Source organism: Numenius arquata, chromosome 2, assembly GCF_964106895.1.
Source record: "Numenius arquata chromosome 2, bNumArq3.hap1.1, whole genome shotgun sequence".
NCBI lineage: Eukaryota > Metazoa > Chordata > Aves > Charadriiformes > Scolopacidae > Numenius > Numenius arquata.
This window is the reverse complement of record NC_133577.1, coordinates 88,738,169-88,751,575: the sequence shown is the minus strand read 5'-3', so window position 1 is coordinate 88,751,575 and position 13,407 is coordinate 88,738,169. Positions and strand designations below refer to the sequence as shown.

The following is a 13,407-nucleotide window of genomic DNA, read 5'->3' as shown; positions in this document are numbered from 1 at the left end:
TTCTCATCAGTTCTCATGCTGTGGCAAGAACTCTCCCAAGCTACAGGAGTCAGGAAAAGGCATTATTCAAGAGTGAGGATGAGTCATTAGGGCATGGTAATGGAGCATGCGACTTCTTGAAGAGACAGGAAAGAACTACCAAAGGTGATGGGCTGACTTTATCCAGATTTGTAAAGGTGAAAGTTCACATAAGCTTTAATTGTTCAACTTGACAGCATTGTCTGCAGCGCTGCATCTAACGGTGCTGGTGTAACTGGGGTTGACAGCAAGGTGGAATGCTCTGTAGTGCTTCCAGCTGTTCTTAGAAATGCGCTCTGTTGCAGCACTAAAGAATTCTTCCCCTTACTGGAGTGATTGTGTCATTTTTTTATACTTGCTGAAGGTGAAATGCAAAGGTTTGCCAACGAACATTTATTCCTCTACAGGAACTTCCCAAGTTTCTTGAAGACCTTGCTTCAACTGATGCTGATCTGCCTTGGAACAGGTCTAAGAATCGTTTCCCAAACATAAAGCCATGTATGTGTGTTTACTGATACCCGTTTTGCTCTCTGACTCAATAGTGCAGCATATATTTGGAATGCAACTGTATTTTTGTTTTGATCTGTCTTTGAAATGGCAGAACAATCCTGTCCACATTATGAAATAATTTTCTGACAAGTAATCTGTCTTTTCATCGTGTTTTTTTTAAGGACAGTTTTATTTGCAAGTAGCTTTCAACCTGCTCTCGCAAGCTTTAATATGCAGGTGCAAGAAACTGTAGCCTCAGTAGTTTCTTAGCTTTGTAATTCAAGCCATGTAGCAAACTTTAACATTCTTCCTTGAGTTTTTTTGCCCTTTAGTGAGAAGTAATTTTTTAAAACATATAAAATCCACATGTTTGTGCATTCAGCTACCTCAGGAGCCTGGGTATGCTTTCTTGTGGATGTGTGTACATGTGCTGCAAAGGTTCCACAGAAGATCAGAGTGACTGTATGATAACTTGTAAGCCAAGGCTAGATTTTATCACAGGAGACAGGAGTCTGTCTCTCTGTACTCAACACTGCTTCATTTTTCAGTTAATAAGACCAGAAATGTCATTATTATTTTAGGCATTAGCTGTGATGTGAGATGGGGAGCATGGCATTCCTTGGTTAATAATGCTACATTCTGTGCTATTAACTTTTCAGAGCAGCTGTTCCTGCTATCTACTGCCTTGTTCAAGACGTAATCTAGGTTACAGTCACTAAAAAAATGATATTCGTGACACACAATGAAATATAAACAGATGAGTTTCAGAACTCTTTAACTTTGTGTTCTATTTTTCTTCTGTTCTTCTATTTTTCTAAGCTGAGGACCAAACATCAAAATTTGGAAAGTTTGGTTGCAGCATTTACATATTCACATACAGCGGCTTGCCTGTTTTTTGTAGTTTCTCCATACACACTGTGGGCCCAAATCAGAAACCCTTAATCGTATCTTTTTTCTGCAATAATGAGCTTACCTTATGCAAAAGAAGTAAAAATATGTAAAAGTGCCAGGATCTGGCTCAAAGCTGTGACCTGGACCGCAAGTATACAGGAAAGGCTGTCAGCCCCCTGACCCTGCTGTCTGATTCACACGGAGGTTGTCTATGCTAGAACAGCATGGCTTAAACCACACTGGCTACCTTTAGGCAGAAGATCCTCCCATACTTACACCAAATTTGACAGTTTGGCACATTCACCATTTTTATTAGAAAGTATTATATTAAAATATATCTGGAACATTAAAGGATGACCACACAGTAATGGAAATTGGTTAAATTGCCTTTATAATTAGTGTTCAACTATGTCAATTATCGTTAGATTAACAACAACAACATTACTTATGATTTCTTAGCACTCTAGAAACACTTGTTAAATGCGTCTCTGGTTTTTGAACAAATCTTTTAGTTAACTAGACTTTGTTTCCATGATAGATAATAACAACAGAGTAAAGCTGATGCCTGATGCTGGTATTCCTGGATCTGACTACATTAATGCCAGTTATGTGTCTGTAAGTAGAAAGTCTCTCCCATTTTTACTATATTTGTTTTCTGGTAGAAAAAAGTGTCAAAAAATAACTTCCAAGAACAGGATTCTAATCTTTCTTTCATTCACTACAGCTACTGTTGCCATGGCGTGGTTCGAGTGACTTCTGTGCCAATGAACACGACTACATAAAAATATAAATTATTCTATTTTCATTGCTAAGCAATAATTTTCAGTAGTAACCAAAACTGTGTCCAGTAAATTACTTTCTATAAATTGTCTTATATGATTGTCATTAGACAGTAGTGAAACTCCCACTGAGGTTAGTTGTTTAGAGACAGGCATTATTTTGTCTCCTAGTTCAGCATCTGGAGCTATTGTATATGAACAGGACAATGTAAAGATAACAACTGAAAAGTTTCATAGAAATGGCTAACAATTTTGGGGAGCGGGGTTGGTATGCCCCTTACTATGTTGTGAAAGTTATGATGGAGGAAAGCCCAAATAGGCTTCTTGAAGAAGAAATGAGTATTATACTTCTAATCCTCAGCTTTCTTCTGAGACCTTCCATTTTCTAATTGTGTTCGCAGTAAATTCTTTGTCTATTTTTCTGTCTTTAGTCTTGCCTATCTCATTTCTTTCCCATTGAAGCTCCAAGTATCACTCATAATTATGAAATTATTTTTTTGTAGAAGTGGCTAGTGGTCTTAGGTGAGGTCAAGACTCGATTTGCACTAAGCACTGTTCAAACACATAGCAAGACATGCAGACTATACTCTAAACAGATGGCACAATGGCAAGTAGAAATAGTTATTTCCAGGTAACTAGGAGACATTCACAGGGAATAAGCAATAGAGGTGAGAATGGGTGTCTTAACAGCATCTTCCTTTCTCATTAGCAAAAGCTATTTAGTCGCTTTATATGGAATGTCCTGATTCTAACAGGGAAAAGCAGAGCCATGTCTCGTTGTTACTTGAGGCTGGGACTATACCCAGAACTGCTGAGGAGACGGGGCAGCCTGGGGCATGGCTTAGCCTTTACCCTTCCTCTCGCTGACATGCTGAGGCTGAGCAGGGAACAGGAACAGCCACTTCCAAAAAGCTGCAGCAAAAAAACAGCTGCACAGTGCTCCCTGCTAAGATTTTGCAAACCTTTACTGTATACAGGCATCTCACTTTAGGTCACCATTCATCAGTGAATAGACAACTGTAATGTTACCATTTCTCAGGGTTAAAGCTTTGCCCTTTATATGGCCTCACTTGCCGTATTTGTGGATGTGTAAATATATACATAGATATAGCTGTAAATATGCAACATATGTGTGTGTGTATTTCCCTACCTATTTATCTCAGTGTGTATACGTATGCATACATATAAAGAAAGGGAAAGAGCAATCTGGTATATAGTTTTAAAAATGGGAACCTGGATGCTACTTTTATTTTCATTGGTTAAACAGGAGAAAGTCAGTAACTGAACCATGAGCTTTACATCCCTGAATTACAGTTTCTCACCTCACTCTTAAACTAGGGAGGATTAACATAGTTTCTCACCGCCACCTGTTCTTTATATTATAGATGGAATAAGTAACAGGCAGCTGTGAATTATAGGGCTATAATTCCAAGAAGGAGCTTCGGTGGTGCTATAAACCACCGTGTCAGTTGTTTTGAGCAAAAAGCAGAATTCTGTGATATTATAGACTGCTAGCTCTACAGCATAAATTTATTGCTATTATTGCTATTGTTGTTATTTTAGACCTTCTGTAGTACATAGAGTTCCTGCAGGGTACGCTTAGTTTCTTTGAGAAAACAGATCCGTGAAAGCACATGCACTGACAGCATTTACACAGACTTTTTTCAACCAATTTCCTTCTCCCCAAGTTTTACATCAATTTATAAATGAACTAAACCACAGAATTGGACACTAAAATAAAAGTCAATGTCTACAGTAGGTTTCCTAAAGGTCTTTTGTCAGAGATCGTTTGTTTGATTAAACTCCATCCCTGAGTTACAGCAGATCCCTGAGGCTCACTGAAAGGACGACGTCATCAGTGTGGTGTGTAGCTCGCACTAGCCCTCACAACACTCCTTAGTTGCTTCCCTGGCTCCACTGCCCCTTAGCACTATTTAATTCTACCTTGTTGGCCTCTTCCTGACACAGTTCTTGGTAGCCTCTGGCTAGATCTGCAATAAGGCTAACATGAAGGCTTAGATATTTTTAAATGGGAGTTACGGACCTGATGTCCCTGTAATTTCTCTGCTAAATGCGTTTCTATTAGGATGGCATTTCCCAAATTTTATTAGGGCGTTGGTTCATAATTGATCTAGACGGTGGAAAAAAATGCCATTACTTCTTTAGGTTTCCAAGGCCATCTGCCATGCAGTGATTAGCCAGGCCGATGCCAATTCATTTAGTCTGTCTAACAAGGTTCTAGCCTTAGGCATGATAGACACAGGCGCAACTGTGAGTCACATGTAAATTCTTTTTTTCCTTGCCAGTCATTATGCTTTAAGTATTTTCTTTTCCTTAGGGTTATTTATGTCCAAATGAGTTTATTGCAACTCAGGGACCATTACCAGGAACAGTGGGTGATTTCTGGAGAATGGTGTGGGAGACAAGAGCAAAAACACTTGTGATGCTTACACAATGTTTTGAAAAAGGACGGGTAAGTTACCAGTGCACCAGTTAATAGCATTTGATATAATTGGAAATTCTGTATGTAGTTTCTGTGGAGATTATAATATGATCATTGTTAATTAGTAATCATCTCCCTACAGATAAGATGTCATCAGTACTGGCCAGAAGATAATAAACCAGTTACTGTGTTTGGGGATATAGTGATTACTAAATTGATGGAAGATATTCAAATAGACTGGACCATCAGAGATCTAAAAATTGAAAGGGTAAGCCAGAACTGAAAGCTGATATAATAAAACCCATCCAACACCTTAAAGAACGTCAGATGTCTCCATCCCACCCAACTATCCCTCAGTATTATTCTTTTACTCTTTTAATGCATATGCATTGTACTGCCTGGTTTTCCTGCATTTTTTTTACATTCCTGATCTTGGGGTCTTTTTCCTGAGAATTTTCTCCAGTTTCTGTCACAAAGAGCTCAGATATGTGGCTGACATGCTATGAAGGGCCTATCAAGGTTACCAAACCTCTGGTCTGGTGGGAGGTGAAGTTTCTATTTGGACACCTCAGTTGTCCCTTCTAGAAAGGAGTAATCCTAACCATTCTGGGATCAGACAAATCCTTTTGAATGTATCCCTCTCAGATTAAAGGGCAAGATTCTCTGGTGCAGCGCAGCTGTTTTTTATTGTACCACCAGTCATATTGGCCTCCACCCCCAGGAGATTCACCCAATATAAATGAGAATCATCAGTATTACTCCCACTCTTTGTGCTGGGAAGGGGGGTGTGGGGTACAGCAGAGATGTTCATCTTTGTCATGATCCACAACTACAGTTTCCAGTCTTTGGAAAAATTGGCACCCAGTGTTAAGCCAGACCAGTAGGTGGGCTCAGAAAGCAATCATGTGGACATAATGACCCAAGATGAAGTCAGTCTTCTTTTGCACTCCCAACATTGAGCTGTGTTCTATGTAGTGCAGCCAGATCCTAGGACCTGCACTCGGCTATCCAAATAACAAGCATTACCATCCTGTGGCATGCACAGGTGACAAACGGAACACAGCAGATAGCGGACTGCCTCTGTGGTCACCCCATAAGGGTATGTTGTGCACATAGGACAGGACAACCGAACATTTTAAAATGAGTGAGAGAAGATAAACTTTTTTTTCAGCTCAAATAAGACCTAGAGTAAACAAGACTGGAAAAGGGACAATTTAGAGTAAAAATGCATAATGCGAAGTCACCTGTGTTAACCAGGATGAGTCTGAAAAGAAAACAAAGCATAACCTGAATTGACGAAGTGATCCATTTACTACGGCTGAATTAGCTTGCACAAGAAGCTATGTCCTTTATAAGCATTTCATTAAACACGCCATATTGCTGACTTTAAGATTGTACTTCATCTTCCATTCACAAATGGATGGATTTTTTTATGATCTTCCAGTGAAGGTAAAAAGCATATGTGAGGGAAATCATTCAAAATTATTGCCATATTGCATCCAAAGTCCCTTCTCTCTTGTTTTTATATTGATCAATTTTAAAAAATATAGACCAGAGTAGTTGCTACACTTAAGTGTTCACAGTTGTTCAATGTTTCTTGCAATATGAAAAGAGCAAGTGGTTGGCTCAAAATAAATTTCAAAAAAGGAACTGGTTCATTACACAACAGTTGATTAAACTGTGGTATACCTTGCTGTAAGATACTATGAATGCTAAAAACTTACAGGGCTTCATAAAATCTGGGGAAATTAGTAGAAGAAAACTCTGACAAGTACTATTAAATGTCAAGATACCATCTCAGTTTGACAGAGTCACAAACTATTAAGAATGGAAAGGATATTCTGTGGAACTATAGATACATTGTTGTCATGTTCTATAATTTTCTCTGAGATTTTTCCTTCACTACTGTTGGAAACAGGATATTGGTCTAGACAGGCCTTTGGCATGATGCTGTGCTTTTTAATCTTGTCCTTCACGGTTAATTTAGATATCAGACCATAATCAGCTCTTTTCTTTAATATTGCTTCTGGGGCAATATTGAGGGCATCAAACACTTAGAAAATATATCTGTGCTTACCAACATATGTGTGTTTGTCTTTATTACGTTAGATCAGTCCCAGAATGGTTGCTTTTCCCTAAATGAGTTTGTCGTTCCAGTTCACTAAACTTCTAAACGAACTATAGAAGCTTCAACCTGTAATCTACAAATTAGACTGATATATTGACTGAAGTCAAATGGAGAGTGACTGCTGAAGTCATTAATACTTCAAGAGAAATGCCATCTCTCAAAAAACTGCCATAAGATCTGTGCACAACAAATTATCCCTTGATACAAATACATCTTATAATTATTATGCTACTCTGCCTTTCTTTTTTACATGAAATTGCTGAGAAGGTTACATGCAGCTTACCAGATCTTCTGTCACATTTCTTCTGCAAAAACTGCTTTACTTTATATTTTTCAGCACGGAGACTGCATGATGGTGCGGCAGTGTAACTTTACGTCTTGGCCAGAACATGGTGTCCCTGAAACTACAGCACCAATTATCCATTTTGTAAAACTTATCCGTGCAAGTCGAGCACATGATAATACACCAATGGTGGTTCACTGCAGGTGAGCATATTCACCAAATCATCATTTAGTATCTTAGGATTTCAATTGCATATTAATGCTCAGGGAAGATGCAAGAAGAACGATGAAAATTGAGTGCACAGGTATGGTTCTAGTACGGACAGCAGTGAAGGTTTTTCTAACAGTGCTCCTCAGTCCTTTCCAGGAGGTAAAATGCCAAAGTGTGTCTGTTCTTCCATTCATGGAAATCCCATTGAGGTGACATCAGTGGAATAGTTACTTCAGCAATTGTCATAAGGCACTGCTGGACTTCTCTCAATTTTCCTCTTTATCGTAAGAAGAGGAATAGCAACTGACATGTTGGTTTTAATTACTTCTATTATAATTATAGCTCTTCTTAAGAAATAAGTATTAAAAATTGTATTTTAAATGTACATGTCACATATCAAGAGGAAGAAACTACTCTGGAGCCACAGAGAATAGGAATAAGGGTTTGCATATGCCAGATTTCAAGCTTGGATGCCTGTAAACAGCTAAAACCTATATTTAGGCTCTTAAATAGATGGTCTGGTGGTTAGAGGTGTTCAGCTGTCATAGTTCCCATTGATTTCATACTCAACACTGTTAAGCAGCTATTTCAAAGACTAAGTGTGTGGGCTAGGCTGAGTCTTCAGGAAGGTGATGAGTGTGTCTGCATTTTGTGGGCAGGTCAGTGTTCCCACCGAATGAGTGCTCCAAATAGTGATCGGAACTCAGAGGTCTGTGATTGATTCTTTGCCTCATTCTAATTCAGTGTGAGTCTGGAAATATGTGGAAGAAAAAGCTGGGTTTGGTGCCACAAATCTCTTCCCTAACTGTCTGGTTACAGGATCATTTAGGTTGGAAAAGACCTTTAAGGTCATGAAGTCCAAGATTATCATGCATGGGAGTTCTTTTTATTTGTCGTTAGTGTCCCACAGGTGCCACCCCCAATGACAGATAAAGCCTCATTTTATTTGATATCATTGTCATTGACATTTCCCTCTACTGCAGGGGCCAGAGAGACTATTACAGGAAAGAACTACACAGCCTTCGTGTTTTGAGGATGCTCGTGTGCTCTGGGGCCCTACTGCAATGAATCCTATCACCTTTTCACTAAAACAAATACATAAAGGGGCCAGCATGTGCCAGATACTCCACCTGTGCTCAAATTCCTGGTGTTATCAAGCAGCGGCACGTGTTCTCCTATCCAGAAAGATCATTCATTACTTTCCGCTCATTAGATCTTGCAGGATCGAGAGAGTTTTTCTCTACATTTCCTGATTATCTACCGTGATATCGTCTGCATTTATTGCACTAATTGCAAAGAAGTCTGATAGTGATTTGGAGAAAATCCTATTTGTTTTCAAACCTTGAAATAAAACAATACTAGCTGCCAGTGTGTCTTGCACACACATCCTTCTTTTAAAAATGTTGTAAATGTTTTGCTAGATCCCATGTTGTTTTGTCACAAATACCAAAAGCATTACAGAATCCAGGTATGATTTCAAAAAATCTTGTGGGTTTTTTTTTCTTTGAATTAGAGAGCTCTAGAAAATTCATAGAAAAACTGTAGGACCATCTTTCCACTTATAAAGGTTTGATTTAGTTATATCTCATTTGTCCGACGCAAACCCTTGTAAAATCTAAGTCAGAACATGGCTCAAATCCAGATTTCACTTGATCTCATTCAGCAAGGAGACACACACACAGTGAAAAACATTTAATTTTTTTTCTGAAGTTTTTTTTCACAATAATCTTAATTTAACCAGAATGTTCTAAGAAAATATTTTATACTAAAAAAATGAACTTTAAAACTTTATTTTGTCTTGCATATTATGTTTGCAGTGCTGGTGTTGGAAGAACAGGTGTTTATATTGCACTTGACCATTTAACCCAACATGTAAATGACCATGATTTTGTGGATATCTATGGTCTTGTAGCTGAGTTAAGAAGTGAAAGAATGTGTATGGTACAGAATCTGGTAAGATTTATATATTTATATATTCTGTTATCCTGTTAAAAAGTTAGTAATCTGATTATCTGATCTCCTACAAAGCAAGACTTGAAAGGTAACAACAATCAGCTGCCTAATACATTTTCTACAAAATCCTGCTTCTGTTTGGATTTCAAGCATTGTGCAAATGTGTTCTTTGTATCTATTTATTTGGCCAGCGAAGTCTTGACAAGTGAAAAGAGTGCTGAGATATTTAGTTTTTAGAACCTAAATCATAATTTCTCAGACTTTGAGAAAGTTCATTTCAAGTTTTGAGTGAAGAAGAGTCATTAAATAAAAAATTGTTTTGGTCATGCACTACTTAATTTTACTTTATTTACTACTTAACTGTATTTTTGTGTGTGTATATGCATATGAAGCATGGTCCAAACTTTTGAACATTCACTTACCTTTAACTTCATTAAATATTCCTCGAGTCTTTTAAAATTACTTCAAATAAAATAACACGTATCAGTAGAATTAAGCACAACTTCAGAGTTTGCAAAATCAAGGCAGTGGTGGTTTTGGGGTCTAAAAAAGTGCCTTTCTGGCAGACTTATTGAGTATGTATATGTTAGTGATGCCCTGCTAGTACCTGGAGATCTGGGTATTTGTAAAGGAGTAATAGCAGAATTTAAAGCTGATTCTAAATGCTTGGAATGGAAGCAGTGGAATGGAAATCCAGCTGTATTTGCATAAGGCTTCTGGCCGTAAGCATCCTGCAGGCCAGATCTAACCCAGGGCTGCCACCTGAAGCCTTTGAGTCTGCAGCATCACTTACCAACTTCTCAGTATGGGTGAGCAGTCTCAGGATGAACTTCCACATGACCGGTGGACTTAAGCTGATTTTAATGTAAGGAGACTTGTTCCATGAGGAATGCAATTCTGCTGTTCTATATCATGTCAGAATATACAAAAAGTGTGTCAGAATATACAAAAAGAGGTTAACCCCTCTTCAGCAACTACATTTCAGAAGATTTTGTAAGACCTTCTGGTGATAATGTGTCATGCTCTTTCTTGTAAGGTGCTGTCTGGTTACCATTTGCTTTCAGTTTTTCCTTTTGAAGTCTTGATGCAGCTAAACAATTGCCAGGACTTTCCTGTGATGGTGAATTCTGGGAATACTTTTTTGGGTTGTTGTTTTACACTTTTGACTAGAAAAAGAATCATCTGAAAATAAGGCAAAGGCTGGAAGGCAATTTAACGGGAGGTGCCCCAAAATATCATCTTAAAACAGTAAGATATTTGATAAGATCAGTGTACATTTTTAAAATGTGTATTATTTTTGTGTACCTCTTTATTTGCATATTTTGGCAGAGGCTAGAAAAAGATGTACCAAAACGCAATAGGAGACGATAGTCTTGTAGTTTTGACTTCCAAACAGATCAAGTATTGATCTATACGCTCGCTGCAAAATCCTGGGACAGGTTGTTCTCCTTCCAGGCCATTTCTAGCTCATGTTTGCAAGACTACAAAATGCTGAACAGCACTAAAACTTACCCAGAGAACCACATCTTGTAAAGTTTTATGGCGGATCCAGTAGTCAAGCTATTCTGACGGTTCTGCTATAAAACACTGTTTAGCAGTCTGTAATTCAGATTTTATGTGACCAGCACAGAAATATGAAGAGAGGAGCAAGTCCTTCCCAGAACTCAGTTTAGAGATCCCTCAGTCAAACTGTCTCTAGGAATTATGAGTGAAATAAATAAAATCTGGTTGCTCTCAGACCTGTTTTTTGCTTGATGATAGCTTCAAAATAATTTTCCCTTGCCAAGAGAGTCACTCTCTGTTACTGTAGCCAATGGGCTCAGAATGGCCCACATCTGTGCAATAAAACACCTCTGCAGTTACCACTCTCTTCAGAAAAGATAGCTGCATCCAAGCTCTCTGGAGGGAATGACCCATAGTCTGTAGTATCTCCTGAAACACACTTGGAAATTATTTGAGATAGTGCTGGTTCACATGGATCAAAACTATGTGAGGGACTATCCAAACAATTTGACGCAGCTTGAATAATCGAGTTGCACCCGTTGGCGATGTACCCAGGCACTGCTTAATTCCCTAATGTAGCTATAATTTCAATATCCTGGTACTCTGCTTGGTGCCCTGTACATTACCAAGGCCTGCCCTTGAACAACAGGTAAAATGCAAAACCTAATCTTCAGTGAACTTCTTTGTTCTCTTATCTACCCGTGCAAATCAAGGAAGTTATAGTTATTTTGGTCATCTCCATCTGTGCAGATGTTCAAAACCCCTCTGGACAAGGTCCTGGGCAACATGCTTTAGCTGACTCAGCTTGAGCATTGGCAGTTGCACTAGGTGATCAGAAAGAGGTCACCTCCAACTGAAACGAATCTGTGATTTGGCTCATTTTTCTGCATCTACATACCCAGAGCTTCTCCTATGTGAAGATACGCTTAATCCATTTATTTTCTTTCTGTCTGCTTTCATTCTTTTATTTCATTCTTTCTTTCTTTCATTCTTACATTATCTTTTTTTTTAATTTTTCTTGTTTCAGTAATCATTACCCAGAGTTACTTCATGTCCTTAGAAGTGTCAGATGAGCTTTAGTTGCCCACTCTTTGCATTACAGTCTGTTAAAAATGATACTACATTCTGAGAAGTATCACTAGCAATTATGTGGATTTTTGCTCTTAGCAATAGTGGATGCAGCTAGAACATGTAGATTTACTTGAACTTTTGCATTTGAGTGCACCCTGCTGGTTTTCTCTATGCTAGAAAGAGGAAAAATTTCTTATCTAAATATTACATTCGTGTGGTTCAGTTTCTTCAATCTGAATCTAGTGGCAAAAAGTAATTATCTTTTGGTAGATGAAAACTTTACAGAATATTGTGGAACAGCCTATTAGTCTCAGTTATGCTTGGTCTAATTTCATGTATCTTACTGAGCATAAGAATCAACATGTTTTGACAAATTTTAATGCATTATGCCTCATAATGAGTGAAATCAGATCAGGCATATATGAGATCATCAAAGTATTGAGATTGCTGAGTCAAACTGCAGTTACTTTGAGAACACCTCAACGTTATACAAAAAATTGAAAAGCTTTTTTTGGGATTAAAATTACATTTTTCTTCTAATTAAGCATCTTTATATTCACATCTTACAGGCCCAATATATATTTTTGCATCAATGTGTATTGGATCTGTTGACAAGCAGGGGAAGTAGCCAGCCCATATGTTTTGTAAATTATTCAGCACTGCAAAAGATGGACTCTCTGGATGCCATGGAAGGTACGGAGATACAGATTGTCTCAAATACTATTTTTGTCACAGCAGGTGCACTGACTTGTCCAGACTAAGAAGTAGAAACAAATACTTTTATGTGCATTTTTTGACTTCAGAAGTGTAATTTTCCAGCATTTTGCTGCCCTTTAGTCTCCCTTGTGGTAATAGTCATTGCTCAAGCCTTCCACCTTTTTCCTGCAAGGTCTTTTAAATTCAGCCAAAATAGTTATCTGCCATTAGTTACCTTTTGTTTACATGGCAAGTTAATGTAATGTATCTGTTTCTTTTGTAGGTGATGTGGAACTTGAATGGGAAGAAACTACCATGTAAATACTAAGACTAAATATTAAAGCTAATGAGATTTTGAAAGTCAAAGTCATATTTTTCTAAGCACAGGGGCCAAAGTGAATTCCCCTATTTTGATGATTAAAACAAACACAGATGATTGAAACAGCCTTTCTTCTATCAACGTGCCTTCATAAATATGTTAAAGTATTTTATTCAGGTCACTGAGCAATAATGATTTGGAGTACTTTTGCACAGACTGCACTTCTGGTGTTATATGAATACTGCATTCAGTATGTATTTAAATAGAAAGTGTGTTTAAATATAGTCCCTTTTTCCAGCTATCTTTGTAAAAGAAGAAAAATGAGCCAAATATGATGTAAAAATTTAATATTCCCATTGAACTTATTTTGGTGTGAACTTGCTGTGTTCTTTGTGTTATGGTTTTAAGTAAAAGCTACAGATCCTTGAATCATTCTTGCTAGATTGGTTTCAATGTTGTCAGATTAATTCCAATACCATCACAGTGATTTTTACCTAAATGTATGTTCTTGTGTTTTGAATCTTTTTTTTTAAAAAGTGATAGCATATCAGCTCACGATCCTGAACAGCTGAAGAGTCACCTTCTGACATGGGGAGGATTATTGAGCTTTTACACAGCACACAG

General features: G+C 37.8%; 1 protein-coding gene across 1 annotated transcript in view; it reads left to right on the top strand.

Moving 5' to 3' along the window:
* Positions 1-12,785, top strand: part of PTPRQ (protein tyrosine phosphatase receptor type Q) — a 108,978-nt gene extending 96,193 nt beyond the window's left edge. The window contains exons 38-45 of the mRNA XM_074167564.1: positions 426-516; positions 1,937-2,013; positions 4,516-4,650; positions 4,763-4,888; positions 7,086-7,234; positions 9,059-9,194; positions 12,338-12,461; positions 12,748-12,785. Coding sequence (XP_074023665.1) covers positions 426-516; positions 1,937-2,013; positions 4,516-4,650; positions 4,763-4,888; positions 7,086-7,234; positions 9,059-9,194; positions 12,338-12,461; positions 12,748-12,785 — 876 coding nt within the window. The remainder of the gene's footprint in view (positions 1-425; positions 517-1,936; positions 2,014-4,515; positions 4,651-4,762; positions 4,889-7,085; positions 7,235-9,058; positions 9,195-12,337; positions 12,462-12,747) is intronic.
* The last annotated feature ends 622 nt before the right edge of the window (positions 12,786-13,407 follow it).